The sequence below is a fragment of the Akebia trifoliata genome, chromosome 7, assembly GCF_017979445.1.
Source record: "Akebia trifoliata isolate Shusen 1 chromosome 7, ASM1797944v1, whole genome shotgun sequence".
Taxonomy (NCBI): Eukaryota; Viridiplantae; Streptophyta; class Magnoliopsida; order Ranunculales; family Lardizabalaceae; genus Akebia; species Akebia trifoliata.
The window spans coordinates 29796903-29823858 of record NC_141381.1 but is presented as its reverse complement, the minus strand read 5'-3'; the positions used below and the strand labels follow the sequence as shown (position 1 = coordinate 29823858).

The following is a 26956-nucleotide window of genomic DNA, read 5'->3' as shown; positions in this document are numbered from 1 at the left end:
CATTTAAAGTTTCACAACACAATTGCACAAATTTACTATAAAAGTAAGAAAAAATTATTGAAAGAGGTATTAAATATTCTAATTTTTATAAAAATATAATCTATTATTTCAAAAATGATCACAAACGATTTAAGTTGCTAGACAGTCCAGTGTTTTAGTAACTCACTGGACTGTCCAACGTTTTAATGAATTTTATACATTATTTTACCAAAAATGCCCTCCAAAGGATTAAAACCCTGGACTGTCCGATGTTTTAATGTTTACATCTTCTTGGGTGTTTTACGTTGTGTTTGGATTGAGAGAAATGGAGAGAGAAAAGAAAATAAAGGAGTTTCTCTCCATTTCTCTTGTTTAGATTGTTAAGTTGGGAGAGAAGAGGAGAAAAAAAAAAGTGAGTTTTCCTTATCTCCAAAAGTGGAAAGAAATTCTTTTAAAATATTTTATAATTCCAACTCTATTTCTATATCTCTTTTAAGATATTTTAAGATTTCAAAGTTGTCCCAAGTTCTCTCTAATCCAACATAGGGAAGAAAAATAAAGTTTATCTTCCTTTCTCTCCCCTTATCTTCTCTTCTCTTAATGTTTACCCAATAGTACTATTATTTCCTTGGGGTCATCCGTGAAGGTGCACCATCAATTACCTAGTGTGTGTGATGTGCAAGCGTTGCACGTTCCCTTGGCTAGTCTTATGGATTGGGCAAAGTCCAAATATGAGCTCGGTCCGTTGTTTACAGGGATACCCAGTTACAAAAAAAAAAAAAAAAACACATTAAAGCATCAAACAGTCCAATGAGTTACTTAAATGATGGATTGTCCAATGACTTTAATCGTTTTTGATCATTTTTTGAAAAATAGATTATTTTAATAAATATATAATATAACCCTTTTCTTAGTAATTTTTTTTTTTTTTAGTTTTTCTTGTTAATTTAAATATTTTTTATTAATATAAAAATAAGTTCATATTTTTTAGTTGAAGCATTAATAACAAAAAGACTCACTCGGTCTATAAGTGGTTGGCGTGGCATAGGCTCAGAATCGTTGATCTTTTTCTTGTGTATTCTGAAGAAAAAGATCCACGTTTTGTTCTCCTTGCCACATCAGCTGCGTATAGAACGAGTAGGTCTTTTTGGGTTAGAATATCACAACTTTAACAGGAAGGGTCAATTCCCATACCTCATGAAAAAAACACATGATCTCAATTATTTAAATACAACATCGTATGGTTGAATTTTATCCTTAATGTATGTTATTAGGATATGTATAAGTGTCAACTGTTAGATTTTGTATTTACATGAATGGGTTCATGTGTTTACTCATGAATCACTGGAATCGAAACCTAACAAAAATCATTATTAGTACTTAAATGTAAATGGGTTTACTTCCATTCAACCCATGAAATATAACTCAAGAAATAACACATGATCTTGATCGTGAAAGCATAACATCCATGGGTGAAAATCATCTTCAAGATAAAATCATTGTCTTTAAGACGTTCTGCTTACATGGTGGAGATCACAAGTTATTTCTTAAGTCACGAAACCTGGCCAACTATAAATATGTATTTATATATAATTTTAGTGTCAGTTTTGGGTGACCCATGGCGAAATACTCATGAAAAAACACATGATCTCGACCATTTAAACACAAATTTGATTGTTGATATTTATCCTCTAGATAAGTATTGTCATATATGTTATGGGGACACATAGAAGAGCAGCTCCAATGTGTCTTTCAAAATAGACGTCATTTCCCCTCAATTGCCGTTTTGAAGTGTAGAACCTGTTAGAGGTGTCTCCAACATAGTTTCCATCTCTTCTATTATCTTGGAGTTTCAAGTATTCAAACGCCAAAATGAAAGACAAATGCAGCTTCTCCATTTCGGTGGTCATCTCCATTTTCATTTTGGATTGAATTAAAAAAATATTAAAAATATTTATGATTTTGGATTTTGGATAGTATGATTGGAGTGAAAATTCCTTTGAATATCAAAATTGATTATCTATAATGGGATAGCTAACCATTAAGGAATTTCCCCTTGGCATTGCTCTAAATCCTAACCGTTGGAATACATGTTTAAACGGTCAGGATCATTCGTTTCCTTGTGAGTCATTCTTCACGAGTCACTGATTACCCGACACTTCATTGTAAACCGATTTTTAACGAGAAGAGAGGACTCGGACGAGTCATTGTTATGAATGGTAGAAGATATGAGAGTAAATGGTTTTAAAACTCGGTCTTGCATCTCGTCTCATCCATGCTAGATACCAAGTCGTCTCGGATGAGTTTTCCAATGCGTTTGAGACGTCTTGTTTAATAATTTGAAAAATGAACGTGGCGTTAAATCTTGTTTGAAAAATTGACTTGTCTCATGCCGGATACCGAGACGACTCGAACGATACGTTTCGGTCTCGGACGTGTTCTGAAATCGGACGATATTACCGGGTTTTAAAACCTTCGGTCCATTGGAAATTTGGAATGTTGGAATCTCAAAAAACCCATCTGTTATTTTCGAGAAGTTTTCAGAGCGCGCGAGATTCTCCACTCAGAGTTACGATCGAGTCATTAGGGTTTCCTAAAACCCTATTCTTCACGGTAAGCTTTTAAAGTTCATCCGTCTCTTATCTTTTTAAGAAACAAAGAAATCCAAATAATAAGATACGAGTTCATCCCAAAGAACCCTAATTTTTTTTTTCTTTAACATCTGCACAAGAATTCGTACAATCTTGATCGGTTCTTTTTATGATTCACGTTGTTTCACTTGTTTGATTAGGTTGGCATTGAATTGAAGTGCTATAATGTCGAGAGTTTATGTTGGGAACGTGGACCCAAAAATTACAGAGAGAGAACTCGAAGATGAATTTCGAGAATACGGTGTTCTTCGGAGGTAAAATTAAAATAGAACTATATTTTAATGTCTATTTTGTTAATTTTTCGTCATTTATTTATTTATTTATTTGCGTAGAATTTAGTAGTAATTGTTGGAAACCAAAATTATATATGGAAATTTTACCAAAATTTAATTACATGAAAAGCTTTCAGAAATCACTTTTTCTGATCCAGAAATGGCGATCAGACTATATTCTTTTTTTTTTTTAATGTTGGTAAGAGGTTCAATTGTTTGGTTTTAAAATGATGTCTGTGACTTCAAACAAGAATGCAAGATGGAATTTTTGAAAAAAGGTATTGAACTCAATCCTAACCAACTTAGACAAGTAGAATTTTATTCTAATTGAATATTTTATTACCTATAAAATATTATCATTTGTTAACTGTCTTACATTTTCAAGAAATTGATTGCAGTGTCTGGGTTGCACGAAGGCCACCAGGTTATGCGTTTGTTGAATTCGATGATCATAGAGATGCGTTAGATGCAATCCGTGCGTTGGATGGTAAGTAGGAAACATGTTTTTTATCTATAAATTCTCATGTAGTTGATCATTTTGCTGCTTTCTTTACAAAACATTTATGCGTGCGTGCGTGCATGCATACCATGGCCCCCCTTCCAACTTGTTTGCATCTTAGCATTTTCATTTATGTTTTTAATAGTAATAATACCCTTTTTGTGTGTAATATTATCGTGCTACCTTTATGGGACCAACCCTTTAAATTATACTTCTCATCGAGGACATGCTTGACATTGTGTGTAAATGTCTTGTATTCTGTTGGTGGTACACTGAGTTGCAGGGGGAAGCATCCCTTGTCGGGGGTCCCGTTGCTCGGTCAACTACTTTCTACTTTCTAAAAGCTGTTTTCTCCCAAAGTTACTTTCTATCCAAACGGGGCCTTAGTGTCACAATAAAGCAATCTATACTAAATCGCGAGCTTGAGGACCTAATTTCCTCTCTGCTCTGCAGCACTAAAGTGGTACCCTCTCCATTCAGTGTACCACATCAGCAACATTCCTCTTTTTGACACTTAAGTTTTGCTATTAAAGTGATTTCTTTGTTAAAATTTAACTCTGTATGGAATCTTAAGACGCCTATTTTTTTTGGCTATGGCCCACCCAAGTGCTGCTGGCTGATTGAAAATCAGTATGAGATCACAGTGGACCATGTTTGTGGCATGGTGTCAGACTTCAGAACCCCCAATTAAATAGACTTTAGCAGTTTCACCCCTTTTAAACTTGTCCTTTCCTTCATCCACTATTCAAACATTGAGAATTAATTAAAATAAAACCTATCAAGTAAACGTGATATAGATACTCTTATTATTTATTTTTTGCTGGCTGCACCATATTTGCCATTGTTAACGATGAGAGAGAGTATGTGTACAATTATGTTTACATGTTAAGATTTATTTTTATTTATTTTTATTTTTTTCTGTGATGTGATCTATTGTTGTGGGAGGTACTGTCTGAAATAACTTGAAGATGAATTGGTTAGCTTGGTTGGCTGCATGCGAGTGTTGGTCAAAAATCAGGAGAAATGATTGTAATCTCTGTTAATAGTTGTTGGGTTGGTATTTGTACAATTATTTTGTTGGGGTGTGTTTCATGGTCCTGCAGGGTGCCCTTGTTTTATGTTTAAATATTTTAAAGGGAAAGATTTTTTTTTTTTTGGTTTTGTATTATAAATGATACCAATGATTTTTTTGATTTGGTTTAACAGGGAAGAATGGTTGGCGTGTGGAACTTTCTCATAATTCTAAGGGCAGCAGTGGTAGCCGTGGTCGTGGTGGGTATGGGCGTGGTGGAGGCGAGGATTTGAAGTGTTTTGAATGTGGTGAATCTGGTCATTTTGCTCGTGAATGTCGCTTACGTATTGGTTCACGAGGCATGGGAAGTGGACGGCGTCGAAGCCCCAGTCCTTGGCGCCGTAGGAGCCCAAGTTACGAGCGCAGGTATGTTTCGAGCTTTGTCCATGACATTTATTGTATGGATCTCAGTTTATGGATTTTAATAATTTGTGTTATAAAAAATATATATTTAATCTGTGTCATGCGGTTCTATTTGGAGTAAACTTTGATGTTCATTTATTTTTATTAATTCTCGAGTTGCTGAAGCAAATTAGTACTTAAACCTCTTTGGCATGGAATGCTGCTTGGACAAACCCTCTTCGTTTTGTATTGTCTGTAAATGTTTTCATCTTTATGAGTGCCTGAAAATGTTGGTATATTTATCTGTACATAATCACAACACCTACATCATGTGGCAGGAGTTACAGCCCTTATAGGAGATATCCACGACGTCGGAGTGTATCTCCTCGCCGTGGCCGCAGCTATAGCAATTCACCGCCCTCTCCCCGTGCTCGTCGTGATTCACCTAATGCAAATGGGTATGTCCCAGTTCTTTTAACGTGCCATTGCCTCTACTGCATACACATGTTAGTTTCTCATAGGATAAGTCCTGTGAGTGTTAAAGTATTATATAATTCTGTCTCCCACTTTTTTGAGAGCACAAGCCATGATTGGGCTCCCATCAACATCAAGGATCACAGTCTCATGCGTTCATGCTAGCATAATGATTCTATCACTGCTCTTTTAAGTTTTGGTGAATCGGTATACATCAATATCTGTCCAACAAGGTGTTACTGATAAATAGCTCAGTGCTTTGTTTGATGGTCAATCATCCAAAATCAGATTGATTGGTTCTAACCATCTGATCAATTGTTCAATTTGGACCATCATCAAAGCTATGGACAATGGCCCACAAAAAAAGGAACCTTTGTTGGACAATTAGGGATCATAAAACTACTGTAATGGTGGGACCAAATCCAAATGACCTATTCAGTGGAGAAAAATCAAGATTTGATGGATACCTATTGGATACTGAATAAAAAGGCAAATTTTTCGATATACGGACTTAAAAAATTCTTGTACGAATCCATTTAACCTTAAGCATTCATAAACTCTGATACTGCCAGTTCTTTTGCCAGAGATCGAATTCGAAGCCGGAGCTGAAGCAGGCTGTGTTGGTTTACAACCGAGGAAATATCGACAATATTCTAGTATTAATAGGATTGATTCAATGGACGGGAATCTTGTTATTTATGTTTGCTGCGTGGAATTTGGATTTGTTAGACCATTGGCTTTGCATGGGTAACTGGATTCTGCAGAGTGTCTTAGCTGCCAAAAGGTGTGGTTTGGACTACTCACTTTTGCGTGGACATACTCTCCCCAGCTTTGGAACTTGGGATAGGTTAAATTTCCTACCTTTATATTACCATCTTTCTGCTATCTAATACTTATTTATGACATAATTTTTCTCACTGCATTAAAGTGGTTTGGGGTAGAGATTTCTGAAAAAAATCTTACATAGACATGTACCTTTGTGTTTGTTTTGAGGTGCGGTTCTGCTAAAACGGCACCTTCGGAACCAACTGCTTCGTACCGCACAAGTGTGCATTTCTGCTTCACTCTATCTACATTTTGCTCCTTGTGTTTCATGGACAGAATGACACGTCGAAACTGCACACAGGTTTCTCCGCATCTCTGCTTCACACCATTTACCAAAAGCTCCTTGTGCTTTCCCAGGTAGGATCACATGTAGAAACTGCAAAGCTCAGAAGCTTGGGTGTGTAGTACATTGTTAGATGCGGACCAATCTGCAACAAAACCTAGTGGTGCTTTGAACTTGGTTTTCCAGGCACCTTCATGCCTCTGCATTGTGGTACTGGATCATTCATCAATGGTACCTGTTGTTTTTACGGGGCTTAATGTGGTTATTTTCCTAAAAGAAACACAAACAATGCTGATGAATGCTCATGAACTCTCCATATTCCTGAGTGTGTGCCTGCTTGTGCTTGCAATTACTTGAGCACAAACAGTTTGGGATCTCTGCACACAGGGTTGTTTATATTGATGTATATATGCGATGCACTTCCAACACTTACATACCGATAAATTGCCATCTATTTGTGTTATAATTGTTCTGGAATGATGACAGTCTGTGAATTGTTGCAAACATACACGTCTCCTGGTTGCTTCGAAACCGGACAAGAAATGCATCTTCGGGGTGGGGCTGAGGGTTGGGGGGGTTGAAGGATTGGTGTGCGAGAAAGGATTGGTTAGTCGTATTTCTCTTGAATGGTGTATCTGCTGGTTTTGGGTCCTTTTGTTTTCTTGGCTGGTCAATCTAAAAAATATAATATTGAAAAGTGGGAAGGATGTTGAAATGTCTTTTAATATTTGGTTATGCAATTGCAACAATAAAAAGGTTAAAGCTGTACTCTTGAGGGCAAGATAATACCCTCTAATACCATTAATTGGATAAGGTATCTAATACTAGTTTATGCGGTTTCAAGCTTGGATTGAATTGGACAAGGGTTCATTTTGGTTGATTTGAACATGTGTGAACACATTTCATAAAAAACATGAGAAAATTCGAGGATTATAAAAATGATGCTTTTGGATTTTCTTCTCCCAATGTGCATTACCTTCACCTTCTCTAAAAATAATAATAAAAAAAGAAAAAATCCAATCTTGGTCTTGAGATTTGAAGGGTTACTTATGATAAAGTTTTGGAAAAATTACTTAAAAAGATCCTAGTGGAGGATTTTCTTTTTTAATAATCCTTGAATTCTAAGCGGTAGTTTGATAGTCTATTTTGTAAAATTTTTTTTCTTCTCTTAATGGTCCCTTGTTATTGTCGAGGTTACCACTTTTTATTTATTGTTGAGGTCAATATTTTTATTGTCGAACTTGATGTTGGAAATCCACTCATTTTTGTTTTTTTCAAGATTTTTCGACTAAGATATATGAAAAGATCAAGTACAAATTTGACATAACTTGTCTATAGTTGATTTCAAATCAAGAGAACCATCTTTGATTAATTTTCATCCAAAATGAAGTTAGAAAGCTGAAAACCCTTGGTTTTTTTACATCCATCTTCAAAACCTTTAAAATTGGCTTATTCTTCATTTTCAAATCCTTAACGTCAGAATGGAGTTTCCTAAATTCGATTGAGTTGCCTAAAATCCAATTTTTAGGATGAAAATAGTGAGTTTGAACGGTTAGGGTATATTTGACGTTTCAATCATGAGGATTAAGGTCCAAGGATATATTAGAAAGAAAAGTTTTACTAAATGAATTATTAAGAGAAATCTTAAAAATTAAGGATTAGTTAGAAAAATGTCCACCTACTAGTTGCACACAATCTATTATCAATTGCACTCCATCACTTAAAAATTTCCCTTTGCACTCTATTTGGATGATTACACTCCAAAAATAATTTTAAAAAAATGTTGCACTTTTTTCAATTTTTTTTTTTTAACTTGTTTTGTTCTTTCTTAATTATGCCCACGAAAATTATTGTTAGTTTAGTAACTTTTGTAATAAATATTTTGTTGATTTGAAATCACGTTTACAAAGTTATGTTCCCTTAAAATACATATATTCATATTAATTTCTAAACAAAAATTAGAAAATTAATACCTCAATTAAGTTTGAGTTAAAGTGAACACGAAAAAAATCAATAACAAAACACGAGCAAAGTAGAACATAAGCAAATAATACAAAACTACAAATTAAAATAAAGGCTAAATCCTAAAAGATTATGCATTGGAGTGCAAGTAAAGTGTTAAAATAGAGTTTATAAAAAATAAAGATTAAAAAACAGTAAAGAATATTTTTAGATTAGTGTGCAACCACCAATTAGTGATGTGCAACTAGCCAATTCCAAAAGAAAATGATTAATCCATAAATCTTCAAGAACCTTACCAAACTGTAGAGAATTTTGTAACCATGTCCCCACTCACTACAAATGCACATCATGCTACCAAACTTCATATATGGACTATAGACTGTGCATAGAGTCTACAAGTGTGTAAAGCAACTCAGAAGTCGGAAAGTCGTCCTCTCCAGGTCGGCTTACACCGTACAATTCACCTCGAGATACTCTGTAAGCGTGGATCCCGAGATCATCTGTATATCTCCAACCTCCCCTTCTTATCTGGATTTTACTTCTAATTTTGTTGGGTTTTGTGAGTAGGAAACACTTCTCATCTAATTCTTCTGTAGAGAATTTCTGAGGGTTTTCTCCTCTCTCAATCTTCAATTCTAATTCGGTGCTAGTTCTTAGTGTTCTTTCTAAAGTAGAATTTCAGGATCTCGAGAATCTCTGAAGACTTGAGGTACTCCGAGGTCGAGATGAACAGTACGGATCACGAGGAGAATCTCCCGAGGTAAATCTTGCCTCTTCTCTTGTTCTTTCTGATCCATAGATCGAACCTTGAACTTTCTTTGTTAGAGGATGTCTGAACCATCATCACACATAACTTTACAAAAGATAAGAAACACTTATAGTATTCCAGAAACAGTTCATCTACGATGGGCAAAATCTGAAAATGACACTAATACCCCTGAAGAGATTTGCATCTTTTATGGCCAATTCATGGCTGGTCTCCGCTTCCCTCTCCACCCACTTATTAGGGAACTTCTATGTTCTTACGATGTCGCTCCTGGTCAAATGAATGGGAATTTCTATCGTATAATGAATACTATTATCCGTCTCAATGAACACGAGGGAATGTCCATCACCGTAGACCACATTATATCTCGTTATCGCTTGAAGTTGTGCCCGTCGTCCACTTATTACTATTATTTGGCCGTTCGACCCAAAAAAAACCCAATTATCAATGGGTTACCCGATTCCGACAAGTCGTGGTTCAAACATCCCATTATAGTATCCGGAGCTTGGGAGTTTAGTCCGAACGACAATGGGCACGTGGTGCCAAGGACGTTTAATCTTACAGGTATACAAATGATTTCGACATTTTCGACGATGTTTTGATAATTGATTTCATTTTGACATCTTTTATACTTATATAATAACTACAGCTCCTCCCAATATCAAGCCACCCCATTTATCGAAACAGGCTGAGGAAGCTCTAAGTGCCGTGTGGCTCCTTCCGTTTGAGAAGAGGAGGATTGGGTACGAGAATGTATTGAGATCGACATATAAAGATATCCCAGTTGGTGTGCCCATACGCTTTCAAGTCCCTCATCGTTCTCCTTCCCTTACTTCTTCTTCGTCGCATCATTCCGCTATCCCGTCTTCATCGTTTTCCCCTGATAATAATATAAAGGTTGAAGCCTCATCTCTTTGTTTGCGACCCTTAGAACCCTCCGATTCTCCTCCTGAGGGAGTGACTCTTGGAAAGAGACACCATAAATCAGACTCGGGATCACGCCATTCCTTGAAACGACTCGCGAGAGGCCCTGTTTTTGAGCGTCCAACGCCTCTTGCGGCTAATCCTCCAACCCGTCCATCAATTGAGGACGTTGGAACAGGGTCGACTAATGCCATTCCCTTTTGGAAACCATCCTTCATTTACAATGAGCAACATCTTACTACGACGGATTCTGCTCTTCTCGACAACAAACATGCTTTGTCACTAATGCTGAATGCGAGGCTTCCCCAAGACATTGGCATGGTGGCCAAACTTGATGATGAACATCTGATTGCCAATGCTGCAACAGGTCTCGTCCAGGTATGCATTATCATTCCCCTTGTAATCATAGTCACCAAATTCTCCGACTTACAAAAAAAGTCATGTGACTTTTTTCCTTCACCGGTTTTATCACGATTTTTTCAATGAATCATGACTTTTACGAACTTTGTGATTAAATCATGAACTTCTTGATTAAATTGAATTAAAACGAAATATGAAAATGAAGATAATGGTGACCATTTTATTGATGAAGTGTTAGATAAATGAGATTGCAAAAGAGGATTACATTGAATATTTTTCTATTTTAAATAATATAAACCTTGAATGTGTTGTGGACTAGTGGTTACTTCTTGTGGATGCAAGGATGATATCTATTTGGATGTTTGATGAAGAATTACACAAACTTAAGCCTAACTCGATTTCTTTCCGATTTTTTCCCGATATTACCGAATGTTCGAAATTTTCCCTTGCTGGCTTATTCCCAAATCCCGACTTGGTGACTATAGTTATAGTTGGTTTCCTCTTCTCATGTGCTTATCCTCTCATTTTTGGAGTTTCAGGCACAACTTCATACTATGGAACTTTTTACACGTTATGTCCGTGTACGCGATGAGCACGAGAAGACTATGAAGCATGCCACTGAGAAAATTGCCGAGGCACAGAGATCTGCTGCTGCAGCAAGGAAGGCCAAGGAGGAGAGTGATAAGGAGTTGGCCGTGTTAAAAACTAGGCTTGAGGTCAATGAGAAGAAGTTGGCCAAGAAGGAGGAGCAATTTAATATCCTCCATACTAAACTAGATAAGAAGTACAAAGCTGAGGTTACTCTGAAACTCGAGAACATGAAGGACAACTTTCAGCGTCAATTGGATGAGTTGATGAAGGCCGATCGGGCTGCCACTTGGGAGAAGGCCCGGAGGTATTATTGCCCTTCGTCCGAGGGATCGGACATGTCCTCTCCCCAAGCTCCTCTACCAACATCACCTGTGCTAGTTGAGGACGACGTGGACGAGCCTGCCCTTCGAGCAGCTGAGGTAGTTTGTCCAATTGATACTGCAACTGCTGGTCCCGATGGCGCTTAGTTTTGGGTTTCTGTTATCCTCTTTTGTAAGGGTTCCCTTTCCCATATGAGGTCTTTTTGTAGGGGTTTTCCTCTCCCATATGAGGTTTTAGTTTAAGGCAATATATGTGAGATTTTGTGTATAAACTTTGTCTCTCTGATAAGTGGGTTTTTCACATCATCTGGCCTCGGCTGTGAGTTGCAACTTCCTTCGATTTCTCATTGAGTACTGTTTTGTGATGACTTTACTTTTAGAACTTTAGATCACATTTGGCATCATTTTTGCAACTTTTGCTATAGTGCTTTTCCATAATATAAATTCATCTGGGAATATCAATTTATGGTTCTTAACTAACTAGAAGTGTTTCAACGTTCATGTATAGTTTGCTAATTATTCTTCTTTTGTTTTTTCTTTTCTCCCTCCACAGATAACTCTTGCTGGTTCTTTCTTAGCTAACGTTGATGATGATTTATCCGACTATGAAGGCAATCTTATTGTGAGTACTTGCCATTTTTTTCACAAAGAAGCTATCCGGTGCAATCTTAACTGATCTTTCCTGTCAATGCCGAAAGTGCTTTCGAAGATCTCATTCTTCATTTGGCCCGTCGTGGTGTCATTGCTGTTTTCTGTATTGGTTAGTCATCTAATTTTCTTTTGGCGATGAACTTTACTTATCGAAAAAATAAAAGATGGTACCCAGCTTTATCTTTTTTCCGTCTTTGGTAAATTTTCTTTCCATTGAAGTTGTCACTGCAGGGGACATGGAAGAAGATATCAATGGTGACATGCCAGGCATAAAAACTCTAAATTGTGATGATCTGAACAGTATCTCAAAATCCCAAAAAAAAAAAAAGCAACAACAACAACAACGCTGCCTTTCATTCATGTGCAGGTTTATTACTCTTTATTTTTTATTTTTATATGAATAATGATTTTCTGACGCCCCCATGTGACACACGCCCTTTGATCGGGTGTGGGCTAGAATCATACTCTTTTCCTTGGGATACACAACTACACATGTTTATGGGGATGTACTGTTGTGTATCCCGAGGGGAAAAATCTATGGTTCTAGCTCATGTCCCATCAGGGGACGTGTGGTAGCGTCAGAAAATCACGACTCTTTTTATATATACTTTGCTTGAAAGTTCCAAAATTTGCTTTTTGTGTGGAAAGTTGAAGATGCTGTTAAGAAGGGGCATAATATTTGTGTCATAATTGTAGATATTGTGAGCTAGTGAAGAGGATAATGATTTTAGATTTTGAATTTTTTTTTCTAAAATAATATAATCAAACATGATTTTAGATTTTGAAAATTAATTTAAGTAATCTGATTTTAACAATCCAAAATAAGAATATAGAATTCGACTACGACCCCATCATTTTTTGGTTCGATTATGGGTAGTTAATTGTTATAATTTTTTTATAATAAACTTAGCAATCTAAATAAATATCAATTAGAAAGACTACGCATCAATAATTTTCTAATGTTTTCTTCTAAAAAATTTGATTTTCTCAAAAAATTCATTATAACCTATCGAGTGATGAATTAAAGGTTAAGTTTTTCGGTGTGTCGGGAGTTGGTACTTTTTTCTTTTAGTACTATAAGTAATAATAAGTATTTATCTTTTTGGGTACTCGATTGACCTCAAAAATCGAACCCACAAAAATAGGAGTAGCTATTTTATAAATAATAAATTTTTAATTGATTTTCTCTGAAATCTACCTTTCTATCAAACATGCCCTTAGGTTTCATTTTTGGGTATATGTGGATGGAGGAGAAGCGAAACCGAGTTTTAAAACCATGGGTGCGTAGGACCACTATGATTCTCGGTTCCAGCTCATGTCAATAGGTTCCAGTTCATGTCAATGGTGGGCCCTCTTTTAGTTTTCTCTGGGGAAAATTAGATAAAGTTCCCTTGAAAAGGGAGTTCTCTCTAAATAGTTCATAAGTATTGGAAGTTATCTTAATAATCTATTTAATAAACTTTTCTTTTCTTAAGGTCCTCGATCTCATCTTGCTTTTATAATAATATCTAAAAATCCTCAAATTATCCTTTTCTCAGCTTTTTTACATAGTTAGATTTTTCAATGAAGATTGTAATCATTTCCAACAATCTTTGATCACAAATGACATATATAGAATGATATTCTCTTAATTTTAAATATATAATCATATATTTATTTTAATATTCCATTAAAAAAGAATAACGAAATTGAGATTATAAATTTTTGGATGATTATCTCGCAATTTATGATTGATTTGCATTTATAATATATATATTTTGAATATTTCAAAATTTTTTATTAAATATCAAAATAAAAAAAATAAAAAATATAATTCACATTATAATGTTAAGTTCACTACTTTTTTATCCAGTAGTTTGACATTTAATTATTTTTAAATTTAATAATATTTTTATAATTTTTTTAAAAAAAAATTAGACAATGAAAAGTGGTGAACTCAAAATTGTAATTATGAATCAAAAATTTCAATTTTGACTCTAAAAAAAAAAAAAAAAAAATTCAATTTTATTTTAAATTCGATATTGGGTAAATCTCCTTAAAATACTCAAAATATATAAAATATAGTTACAAATAAAAAATTCCAGCATAATGATCAAATATTTTAGAATCTCAATTTTTTTTTTTATAAATCATCAAAATTAAGAGAATATCATTCTTCGTTCGTGGGTAGTTTAAAATTTGGATATTTTAAAGGACTAATAACAGACAGTCCAAAACTTGGAGATTATTTAAAAAAAATAATCCCTCCGTCAGGGTCTTTTAAATAATTTTCCTTTAATTCTTTTTTTTAATATTATGTGGTGATCGGTCACTCATATCATGTGGGCCCATCTTTTAAAACAAAAAATTATTCCATCTCTTCTCTTTTCTGATTTGATTGATGCATCTTCTGAGAAAGAAGTGTCGATAAGTCCGGTCTAATTCTAATTTCTCTCTCTCTCGAGTCTCGTCTGCTCTGCATCTATTTGAAACAAAGATGCAGATCTTCGTAAAAACCCTAACTGGAAAGACTATCACTCTCGAAGTCGAGAGTAGCGACACCATCGACAACGTCAAGGCCAAAATTCAGGTTTTTTCAATTTTATTTTCTTCTTTTAATTCGATCTTCACTCATAGGTACGTATTTCGGTTTTGCTTCTGCAACTGTTAGATCGATCATAATTGTTTGAAATCTTCTTTATTGGAGTTTTTTTAATTGGTTTCTCAATGATTCTGTTTCTTTTTTTATTTTTTTATTTACCTCTTTGTTGGTAATTTGGTATTTGATCGGTGTTCTTATTTTTATTTTTCAGTTTTTTTTTTTGAAGCTAGGGTTCTTATTTGGGATTCAATCTTCAAAGTTGAAAGATGCTTCTTTTGATTTCGTTCTAGTGGTACCTTTAGGGTTTTTCTATTTAACAAGTGATTTGATGGTTTTATTATGGTTCTAGGGTTTCTAGTCGGAGTGGGTGCGTAAAATCCAAAGCTTATTATTATTATTATTATTATTACAAACAATGGATGGTACATGATTCTTTAACTTTATGCTATTAGTTGCTAATCTTATTAGCTTCGATAAAAAAAAAATGTTTATAGCTCTAGTAATCAATCTAAACATTCAAATTGATTAACAAGGCAATATGTAGGAGAAGCATTAGGTATTTAGGTAGTTGCCATTAGTTCTGTGCTAATTTGTGGAACCCATATTCAAGGGTTCTTCAACCGAACTCAACTTGATCGGATGAGGTTCTGACTTTTTTTGATCGATGATGAGGGTCTGACTTTTGATCTAGCATATCTCGTAGATGGGTCTCACAAGTTGGATAGCATACCCGTTTTGTATATTCTTGGAATGATTTGATAATGTATAGTAGTATGGCCCCACTTTGCATAACAATGCCTCTCGGCCATAGTCACCAAAGTCACCAATTTTTTCAAAAAATTATATTTAAATCGCAGTTTTATAGGTTGTTGATTAAATCACCAAGTTTTGAAAAAATCGCGTTTTAAACAAACTTCGCAATTTATTCGTCCAATTTTTGGAGGCATTTTCCATATTTAATTAAATATTACATGATTATTTTTAGAACTTTTTAAACCCAAAAGGATGTTTTAACAATTTAATTAAAAAAAAATTAGAGGGTAATATTTTAATAAACATAACCTTCTCTAAAACTAAAATCGAACCCAAAACTCAAAAGTCAGAATAGAGCCATAATGTTTTCTTGTATGATTGATTCTTAAGTTTAAAATAGGATTTGATGATATAAATTATAACACCATTTAGTGGAAAAAATTATATTGTTGTAACACTATTTCGATTTTTCCCTTGCTGACTTAGTAGAAAAAATTGGCAAGGCTTTTGTGGTCGATCATCCAAATATCTTCTATGGATGACATCTCTTGCACTAAATGATGTTCCTGAAAATGTAGGGGCAGGGGCTCTATTCAATAGAATCGGGGTACCCAATTTTTTTATATTAGTCCCATTGCTTATATTCTCTGTCATCTTCTTCAAATTGTATGATCAGTTTGTTGTGGTTTTGTAGGATTTTTTCCATCTTTATTTTAATTTCTTCTTTAACTTTTACATGGTGTCGTAAATTACACTTCCACCTTTATCTTGTGATGTTCACCTTAGGTTCTTCTGTTTTTTGGACTATGTTTGCATCATTTTTGGTAAGTGTAATCAAATTCTTGTCTATTATTTAGACTAAAATTTGATATCTCCACATGAGGAGCGTAGACCTAGTTTGTTGAGAGATTTTGAGAAGATAGCAAATGACCACACTAAATGATTTATGATTTATATTTTCTGTAACAGAGAGCATCTGTCAACATACAAGGCCCCCTTGAACTCTCCGTTTGTTTGTCTGGTTTCTAGTCTACACTCTTCAAAGGAGATCACTAGTCACTACTAGGGGTGTCAATGGGTCGGTTCTGGTTTGGTTCCTAAGGATGTTAGAACCAGAACCATCATATTTTTTTGGGTTCCGTTTCCGATTTTAAAATTAGTGGAACCGGAACCGCCAAAAACCTCGGGTACCCATTGGTTCCGGTTTTTAATAAGGGGATAAGACAAAAGAAATCTTAACTAATGTTAATATTCTATTTTCTTTATATGAAAGTATTTTTGAAGTCATAAAATACGAAAAAATATCATTCATAAGTTATTGCAAAAAGGATTCCTTTCATGAACACAATACATCATCTATTAAAGTATCAATAACACAATTACAAATTGATCTAACAAATATGAGTTAAATTTTTTTTTTCTGTTTCAAAAGCTAAATTCTATCTTCTTTAATAGTAATAAACTTATGTGAAAAAATGATATTTTAAATTAGAATACATAATTTATATGAAAACATGAAAAAATTTACATAATATTTATTAACTTAAAAATGTACAAAAACCCTCAACCATATATAATATGAAAAAGCGGTAAAAAAAAAAAAAATTCGGTTCCAGGTACCCATTTGGTAACCTATCTGTTCCTATTTGGTTTGGTTCCTTTTAAACCCAACTCTAATCAGGTATAGAAAATAAGGATCTAGAACTGGGGTTTTTAGTTCTGTTTCCAGTTAAATGGTTTCCCATTTGACACCCCTAGTTGCTGCATTGATTGATTCATGATTCATCTTTGATCCATCAAACAACATTTATTAATATATGGGGAACCTGGACCTTCCTGTAGTTTTTTTGTGCAACATGCTAACTTTTTATTTGTGGCCGCTAAGCGCATCTTTATTTTCTTGTTTTTCTATGTCACATTCCTTGACATGTTGGTTATCAAATATCACACTTATCTCTTCATCCGTATCATAGGGTTCATGGATCCCTAAAAATAGACCGGTTAGAGACAGCATGAACATGTAGCTCAAAATATACTCTATTTGCTGTTCTTGGTGTGGCACTTAAGTTAAGAATGACATGATGGTGAATAAATGTATTTTCAGGACAAGGAGGGCATTCCCCCTGATCAGCAAAGATTAATTTTCGCTGGTAAACAATTGGAAGATGGCCGTACGCTTGCAGATTACAACATCCAGAAGGAATCGACTCTTCACTTGGTTTTACGGCTTAGGGGTGGGACAATGATCAAGGTGAAGACGCTTACTGGAAAGGAAATTGAAATTGATATTGAACCAACTGATACCATTGATAGGATCAAGGAGCGGGTCGAGGAGAAAGAAGGTATTCCTCCAGTGCAACAAAGGTATGTTTATCTGACCCCAATACGAGGTATTGAGTTTATACCCTGGACAGATGCGATAAGATAACATGCCTGCACAGTCTATTCTAATTGAAGAATGTTGTAGCCTAATTGAAGAAGTTTAGTTATTGCCCAAGCCCATCTCTAACTTAGAAGACACAAATATTCCGTGTTCTTGATATGTACTTACTTTTTTTTATGGTCATGCTTATACTAGTTTAAATGATGATATGCTGATTCAAGGGCGTCTATGACCCTATGTTGCGTTCTTCATAGCTGGAAAACATTGTTTATAGCTTTTCGTTTCTTTCTTAAGTTCTTGCTTTAACATTTCCATCAATTGTCAGATTCTGTTTCACATGTATGGTTGTAACTACATCTTTCTTTTTGAAAACAATAAAGGGCTGATTTTATTTTTTATTTTTAAAAAGAGAGAATGTAGAAAGTTGAAACAAAGCTACCTTAGTTTATTACGCTCATTGTGCCACTTAGAAATCACCACATGAATATATGAACATCAAATTCTTAACATTCTATTTGCCATACATTATGGCCATCTGCATTGAGGTTGTTAATCATTGACCTCATAATCCTTTTTGGAGTTCTCTCTTCTATTTTCTGTTTTTATTTTTATGAATAATCATCCTTAATAGAGTTGACCTAAGATTATAAATCCATTATTTATTCTACTTTATTTGATATGTACATAACTTAAATATCTATGTGATCATTGTTGCGAGAGGTTAAACTGGTTCTTTTTATGTGTAATATCACTGGTTACAGGCTTATTTATGCTGGTAAGCAGCTCGCAGATGACAAAACTGCTCGGGACTACAACATTGAGGGTGGTTCTGTTCTTCATCTCGTACTTGCACTGAGGGGTGGTGGTCTTTGAATAATATTCTTCATATCCAAGTATTCTGCTTCTTCATCCTTTTCCTGCAAACCTGATATGGGGTGACATATATATAGATTATGTGTACCATTCAGGCAAAAAAACCTAAAAAATCACCACACAGTATCAACACTATTTGACACTTAAATCTTCTCGGTTCTTCTTTTGTTTCCTTTATAAGTGACTTGGTTGTATACATGGTTTATCTTTTTTGGTATTGGATCTACTTTTTGACCGTCTCCACTATTTTCTTTAATAGAGCTTATGCTGTAGTACCAGTTTTTTTTTTTTTTTTTAATGATACGCCAGTTTATAGTATTATGTGGGACATGCCAAGAAATGATATAAACACCCTTAATTTGAATCACTCAGTTCTAGTTGCTTAGAAATCATGACTGAAGGAAGGAATGGAGTCGTTATCATTATCCTTCACCTCCTCTTCTGAAGGCTTTGGGGTTGGTTAGGTTGCTTAAATGAATCATGTTCCATCATTCCACTATTCAGAGTCATGCCCCCAGTTATCAAAAATGTGTTCTTATCAGCTTTTCATCATCTTAATCAATATTTTCTTCATATCTTTCTTTCTCATTGAGAAATTAGAACTTGAATGTCTTTTAACTAGGGCTAAACTTGGCCTTTGTTGAATCCCCAAATTGTTTCTATTGATTTCTGCAGCTACTCCTTTTGTGTATATTTTTTATTTTATTTTCTAGCCTTTCTATTTGTCTATCTCAGCAACTTCATCTATGTTACACTCCATTTATTAACACAATGCTTCTTGATCGTCCTACATTTAGTGTCATAAAGCATGATTGGTCTTATCGTTGCATTATTATTTTGATAGTTTTACTACTGCCTTATAAATTTTTTCTTTTAATTTGATTAATATGCATCCATCACACAGTACTCTAAATGCAAACCTCAATTTTTGTTCAGTTCTAATCCTTTGGGCAATATCTTCTCAATCTCTTAGACCTTATGTATGATAGGCCCAAGATGGTAAAAGTAGTCGGGATGCAATCTCAGACATTTATTTATTTGTTGAGAATGCTAAAACAGGTTGGGCCCGGTAATAAATCACACATGATAAGTTAGTTTCCAATGTAGCATCCATCATTTGATCCATAGTTTTAAAACTGGTCTTGAATTTTCCATGAACCGAGTCGGATGAGTCAATTAAAAATATATTAAATTTGGAAATATTAAAATATATTATTATTTTAGTTTTTAAAATGATAAATTTTTTTTCCTCCAGAGTTTCTGACCCAGTGCATTTTTAAGCTGACTCAGATAATTTTTTTACATATGAATATTTATCCAATATGAGTTCGGATATTGATACATCCAATTGAATAATATTCGATATCTAAATATAAATATACAAACCCTGAGGGGTTGGCTCAATGGCAATTTCGAAGGATAAGTGGTTAATCCCCATGGGTCGTGAGTTCCATTCCAGAGTATGAGTATTAATTCTCCTCACTTATCTGGTGCGTGCGATGTGTGGGTGTTGCACGTACCCCAGGAGTAGTCCTTGGACAAGACCATGGTCTATGATACATGCCCGGGCCATGGTCTACAAGGATACCCGTTATCAATATATATATATATATATATATATGGGTCCCGTTCGCCACCCTTAGTTTTACCACACACTTTAACAAACGCGTTTTGTCTTACATGGGTTAGAAGTTTCAGAATGAGCTGATTTTTGGTGAGGATGATCTCTATGGTGAGGAGATCATCCTCACCAAAAATCAGCTCATTCCAAAACTTCTAACCCCATCAAAATTGATTTACAAAAAATGGACGGTCCACGATTTTTCAACGTGTAAACATGGGGCTAAACATTTCGGAATGGGCTGATTTTTGGGGATGATGATCTTCTAATCATAGAGATCATCCTCACCAAAAATCAGCTCATTCCAAAACTTCTAACCCATGTAGGACAAAAAACGTTTGTTAAAGTGTGTGGTAAAACTTAGGGTGCTGAACATTTCCCTATATATATATATATATATATATATATAGGGGCATGTTCGGCACCTACTATTTACCCTACGTTTTGCCTTATGCGTGAGGAGATCATTCTCACCAAAAATCAGTCCATCCTAAAACTTATAATCCCATCAAAAATGGACAGTCCACGATCTTCAACTTATAAACATAGGATTAGAAATTTTGGAATGGGCTGATTTTTTGTGAAGATTATCTCCTCATCATAGAGATCATCATTTCCAAAAATCAGTCCATTCTAAAACTTCTAACCCATGTATGACAAAACACGTAGGGCAAATAGTAGGGTGTTTGAACATTTTCCATATATATATATATATATATATATATATACAAATTTTTTTTGGACAAATGAAACATTGTGGCTGATAGAATAAGTAACCTAGCTTAGAAACTTTAGTATTGAAATATAAATAAATATAACTATATATATGTATGGATCTAATTATACTTATTACATAAAATAAAATAAGTTCTTTTCTTCTCTTAAAATTTAATACTCTCTCTCTCCAGCATCTTCAATCTAGAGGAAAAAACTATGTATATATATTTTTTTTTCAAAATTCATCTTCTCCATTTTTCAACCCCTCTTGGTAAATGTCAGTTCACCTGATCAAACTCATCTTAATGCATTGTTTTCAACCTTGTCTTAATCCTTAATAGAAATTATTTGATTGTTCTACCCAAAATTTTATTATTTTCTACTTTCCGAAAATCTAATCTTTCCTTGAGATTTGAAGGTTGAAGTAGATAGGATATTAAAGAGGAGTTTTAAACATGAAAATTGAAAAGAATTGATATCACTGGTTTTGAGGGAAAAAATAAAATAGAAAGTGTTTGGCTACAGGTTGATGATGGGGGCATCTACATCATTTTTTATTGGACTATCATAGAAGATTGAGTTCAAGCGAGATATTGATCAGATTGAATTTCAGATATTATTCGAATTAAGTTTTCTTATTGAAGGAATAAATATCTAATTTACCGATACAATTCAGATACCAAAAAGATCATCATGTATAACACAAAATTTCTCGCCCAATCATGTCTAGTCTAACTTCTTTATATGTCATTATCATACCTTGAGAAGTTGAAAGAATTAAGATCCCCAAATTGAAATTTGAATATTTATTTACAACATCATCTGAGGGATTTTGGATTCCAAATATTTTTTTTTCGAATTAAGATACCCCGAATAATATCCGCTCTCATCCATGTAGGACCTTAGATACAACACGTGTCATCAATTGCAACGCCTATGATAAAAAATAAAAAAAAAAACTGCAATTCTTATTTCTTTTGGTATGGTTTTGATTCCAAAGTAGCAATGCGTTCATGTTTCCATTCTTCAGCCATCTTAGTGGAATGATTTGAGAAATATAATAATAATAATAATAAAATAAATTTTTTTTTTAGCATCTCTACCTAATTTGATCTTTTAAGTTCCTTTTGAGCCCTCACATACAAAATATATATATATAATTAACATTATCGCATCAACTTTTTCATAACATCCAAATCAATGAAATTAAATAAATATATAAATAATAATAACTCTTTTTTTTTTCCTCCAATTATTACACTTCTTTTCCTTCCCCCTCTTCAAGAAAGAAGATTTCAACACCGTCACATTAATTGGATGGAGAAAACCCTAAAAATAGCAACCAATTTAGTTTGATGATGGTTGAAGCAGAGTTTGTAGCGCACCCTTTCGATGATGGTATGAATATAGGGAAATGTTCAGCACCCTAAGTTTTATCACACACTTTAACAAACGTTTTTTGTCCTACATGGGTTAGAAGTTTTGGAATGGGCTGAATTTTGGTGAGGATGATCTCTATGATTAGAAGATCATCCTCCCCAAAAATCAGCCCATTCCGAAATGTTTAGCCCCATGTTTACAAGTTGAAAAATCGTGGACCGTCCATTTTTTGTAAATCATTTTTGATGGAGTTAGAAGTTTTGGAATGAGCTGATTTTTGGTGAGGATGATCTCCTCACTATAGAGATCATCCTCACCAAAAATCTGCCCATTCCGAAACTTCTAACCCATGTAGGACAAAACGCGTTTGTTAAAGTGTGCGGTAAAACTTAGGGTGCCGAACGGGACCCATGAATATATTGTTCAAGACACGTTACATTTTTGTATTTATTTTATGCCCCTACATTATTGTCAATACTTAGAATACCTCCTTATAAATGCCATGTGTAATCCAAAAAAGAGGGTTTCTTCGAAATTTGGAAGCGTGACAGCTGCTTCAAAAGTTTTTTCTCACTTCATATATGGGTTTATTAAATTCCCATGAATTTGTTTATTTAATGAAAAATAGATTTTCTTTTTTAATATTTTGTGTTTCACCTCAATTCAAATGTCCCTCCCTCCTCCCTCTCTCTCTCACTCTCTCTCTCTCATTTTTGTTTGTTTTAACAATGCATTTTCCTCTGGATTCCCAAGGAAAAATGTATAAATGGAAAAATAAAAATATTAGGAATCAACTAGTTGCACACCAACCATAAAAATTCTTTATTTTTTATATATTTTTTGTATTTTTATAACTTCTAGCTTAACCTACTGGTTGCACTCTATTCATAAGTGTGCAACTAGCCCGTCCCTTCTCTAATTTTTGTTTAGAATTTAATCTGAATCTTTGCATTTCAAGAAAACATAACTTTGTAAATATGATTTTGAAACGAAAACGTATTTCTTACAAAAATTGTTGAATTAGCACTAATTTCTTTGGGCATAATTGAGGAAGAACAAGAAAAAAAAAAGTAGAAAAAAGAGTTCAATATTTTTTTAAAATTATCTTTAGAGTGTAATCATCCAAACATAATGCAAAGATGAGTTTTTAAGAGATGGAGTACAATTGGTAATGAGTGGTGTGCAACTAGTTAGTCTCAAAAAATTATACTGAAGCAGTGTTTGTTTGCACTATTTTTCAGTGCTTATTGCTGAAAAAAATTAAATTTAGCACTTTTTGTTAAAATAACACGTTTGTTTACTCTATATTTTCAGCGTTTATTACTGAAAATAAGTGAAAAAAATTCAACACTATTTTGATGCTGAAAAAAAGTGCTGAAGCGGTAAACACTTCGTTTTTTCGACACGGACAAGTATGCCTTTTATTTTTTTGAACATGGACAAGTATGCCCTTATTCTTAAAAAGATATTACCTCTTATATCCCATGGATAAGTATATAAACACCCCACAAATTAATAAACCCACACCATGACTAAATTATTTTGTCTTATTTGAGTTAAAAGTTTTGGAATGAATAGATTTTTGGTGAGGATGATCTCCTCATTAGTATATAAACACTCCACAAATTAATAAACCCATACCATGGCTAAATTATTTTGTTTTATATGGGTTAAATTTTTTTTAATAAGTTGATTTTTGATGATGATGATCTCTACAATGAGGAGATCATCCTCACCAAAAATCAGTACATCCTGAAACTTCTAACCCTATCAAAACAAGTTCTATAACTGTAAATTGTCCCTTTTTTTTTTTTTTTTGAAAACTATTTTTGACGAGTTAGAAGCTTCAAAAAGGACTGATTTTTTGTGAGGATGATCTCTAGACCATATAAACCATCCTAACTAAAAATTTGCTCATTCCAAAAATTTTAACCCATATAAAACAAAAAAAATTGGCTATGGTGTGGGTTGCCCTTATTAATTCATAGGGTGCTTTTATAATTACACATCCTTCATTTCCATCGAAAATTATTCATCCAAAATTAAGTTCTTTTAATGTTGATTTTAAATTTTTGTGACTTGTATGACATTATTATTTTTAATTTGAAATTTGTGGGCTTTTATAAATAGAAATTATTATTTATAAAATGAAAATTTGAGTATTATTTATTATTTAAAAATGAATTGTATTTTAATTTTATAAGAAATAATATATTTTATTGTGTTTGATAAGAAATAAGCATTTGAAACATGCAAATAATGAATAATATGATTGTAAGGGTAACAAAGACAATTTACCAGCTTCAGCAATGTGTAACAAATATGATTCAGCATCTAAGCAAACAACTTTTTCAACACTTAAATTCAACGCTTATAAGTTTCAGTGCTTAATGCTATTCAACACTTATTTTTTTCAGTTTAACAAACAACACCTAACTCTTATAAGATAAATAATGATCAACAGAAAGAAAATAAATAAATATTTTTATCTCAACTGTAGTTTTGATGGAAAGGTTCAACCATGAGTTGATTCTAGAAAAGTCCTCATAATAGATTAGAAAAATAAGATCAAATAATTCACCAAATTTTCCAAACATTATTTTCTATATGGTCCTACCAAAGAAATAAATGGTACTCCAATGAAATCTATACTATGATGACGACAGTGGTATAAGCAAAATTGTGTACAACAGTATTAAAATAATCACATATATATACAAATAATTTAAAATACAATAAACATTTTTTAAAATTAGATGGATTGGACACCATACCTTTTGTGTGAAAGAGGACAACTAAATCTACATCTTTCTTATAATGGACTCCACAACTTTTAAAACTATATCACACCAATTATTGGTTGTCGTTTAATGTAATTGAATGGAGATTTGAAGTTTTCTGTGTAATTTAATGTTATAAAGAGGCCTTTTCATAATCTAAACATATTTCACTTTAATTCACATCAACTCAAAATTAGGGCTGTCAACGGATGCTTATCAGTTCAGGCAATATCCGAATTCGAAATTTTTATCTAATATCAGAATTTGAATGCAATTATCCTATCGGATATAGGATAATATTCTAATAGAATTTGAATAATTTATATTTAAAAAAAAAAACATAATATTTTCTTGTCCAACTGATTTTTCAATATTTAAAAAAAATTATTATATGTTATAATATTTATATAATAAATAAATAAAATAATATATATTATATTATTTATATAAAAATTTAATCAAATAACGTAATATATATATTATATTATTTCGAATCGGATATTATCGGATTCAAATTGTTAATATCTGAATTCGTATCTGATAAGGATTCGAACATATAAAACTTTTCGAATTCAAATTTTCAACTATCCATTGACACCCCTACTCAAAATTAATATAATGCATGATTTTATTTATTTATTTACAATTTTAAATACTAACTTTACGAGCATTATCCTAGACCGAGGGTGATAGTAAAATTCATGCCAAATCCTATCGTCCTAAGGACCGTCCTCGCTCCAAAAGTTTAGAGGATTTGAAAGTGAATCTCGGGATATAGAACATTTATTAGGGAATCATAACAAGTTTAACAACGAGATAAAATTAAATCTCACGAATTACAATAAATATCAAGGGATTCCATCATGATTTATCTTGATGATGAAGTAAATCAATTCAATCAAGAAACAAATTTTAAAAAAAAATGTATGGAAAGATACCAAAAATAAAAAAGAATATATAGCGATAAATGTATATTTTTAGTTTGATTGATTCCAATTGAATTTTTTATGTGAATTTAACTTAAGCATCGACATTTCTTTGAAAAATATTATATCCGGGTGGAGGTGTGAATTTTTACATCATATCAATTAATGTTGTTTTAAATGAATGGTCAATCTTATCCCATTAATAATCTGTTAACAATCTTATTTTGAAAAAAATTACTTAAAAGGACTTGGTCGGAGGGATTTCTTTCTAATTACTCCCTAAATTTTAAGATTTCTCTGAATGGTCCATTTAACAAAACTTTTCTTTCTAATCAGTTCGTGAACCTCACTCTCCACATTTCTCACAATAGAAATGTTGAAACTATCCTAACCTTTTGAACTCATTATTTTTGTCCTAAAAAATGGATTTCTAGCATTCCAATCAAGTTTCAACGATTCCATTCTGACGGAAATGATTTGAGAACGAATAAGTAGCCATTTTCAAATATTCTGGAGGCATATGTAAAAAACAAGGATTTTTTTAATTTTTGTGTTTCGTTTTGGATGAAAATCTATCAAGGATGGTTCTTTTCTTTTGGAATCATCTACACAAGTCGTTATGTCAATTCTTTTTTTGATCTTTTCACGTATTTTAGTTGAAAAAACCTCAAAAACGAAAACGGGCGTGTTTTACCAGTGTTGAGCTCATCACTTTTTATTGACAAGTTCAACATTTTTTTAAAATTGTTGAATTCAACAATAAAAAATGTTGAACTCATAAAAAGTGGTGAACTCAGCAATATGTAAAATGTAGTGCTTGGCAATAAAAATGGTGAGCTCGACAATAAAAATGTTAAACTTGAAAATAAATAAATAGTGGTGAGCTCAACAATGTATAATTTTTTTGGAATATCAACTTTGTTGTTTTTTATTTTTGTTATAAATCATCGAAATAAATTAAAAAATACATT

The 26956-nt window shown here is 33.2% G+C and overlaps 3 protein-coding genes across 5 annotated transcripts; all 3 read left to right on the top strand.

Moving 5' to 3' along the window:
* The first annotated feature begins 2438 nt into the window (after window positions 1-2438).
* On the top strand, window positions 2439-6901 carry LOC147398897 (serine/arginine-rich splicing factor RSZ21-like). Its single transcript, XM_086448235.1, has 6 exons — window positions 2439-2592; window positions 2771-2884; window positions 3301-3389; window positions 4608-4839; window positions 5154-5273; window positions 5874-6901. The coding sequence occupies exons 2-6, from the start codon at window positions 2796-2798 to the stop codon at window positions 5896-5898; spliced, it is 555 nt and encodes a 184-aa protein (XP_086304361.1). The 5' UTR covers window positions 2439-2592; window positions 2771-2795; the 3' UTR covers window positions 5899-6901.
* Window positions 6902-8714: 1813 nt separating this feature from the next.
* Window positions 8715-12345, top strand: LOC147398896 (uncharacterized). Of its 3 annotated transcripts, XR_015180071.1 has the most exons (5): window positions 8715-9689; window positions 9775-10427; window positions 10949-11419; window positions 11874-12080; window positions 12191-12345. XR_015180071.1 is itself a non-coding variant. In XM_086448233.1 (4 exons), exons 1-4 carry the CDS (start codon window positions 9188-9190, stop codon window positions 11994-11996), a joined length of 1749 nt encoding a protein of 582 aa, XP_086304359.1. In that variant the 5' UTR covers window positions 8715-9187; the 3' UTR covers window positions 11997-12221. The 3 variants fall into 3 exon arrangements, 2 of the variants coding, with proteins under 2 accessions (XP_086304359.1, XP_086304360.1); XM_086448233.1 differs by having other exon boundaries at window positions 11874-12221; XM_086448234.1 differs by lacking the exon at window positions 12191-12345 and having other exon boundaries at window positions 8722-9689; window positions 10949-11492; window positions 11874-12014.
* Window positions 12346-14346: 2001 nt separating this feature from the next.
* Window positions 14347-18804, top strand: LOC147398895 (ubiquitin-NEDD8-like protein RUB2). The gene is made up of 3 exons (XM_086448232.1): window positions 14347-14540; window positions 17410-17669; window positions 18450-18804. The coding sequence occupies exons 1-3, from the start codon at window positions 14448-14450 to the stop codon at window positions 18559-18561; spliced, it is 465 nt and encodes a 154-aa protein (XP_086304358.1). The 5' UTR covers window positions 14347-14447; the 3' UTR covers window positions 18562-18804.
* The last annotated feature ends 8152 nt before the right edge of the window (window positions 18805-26956 follow it).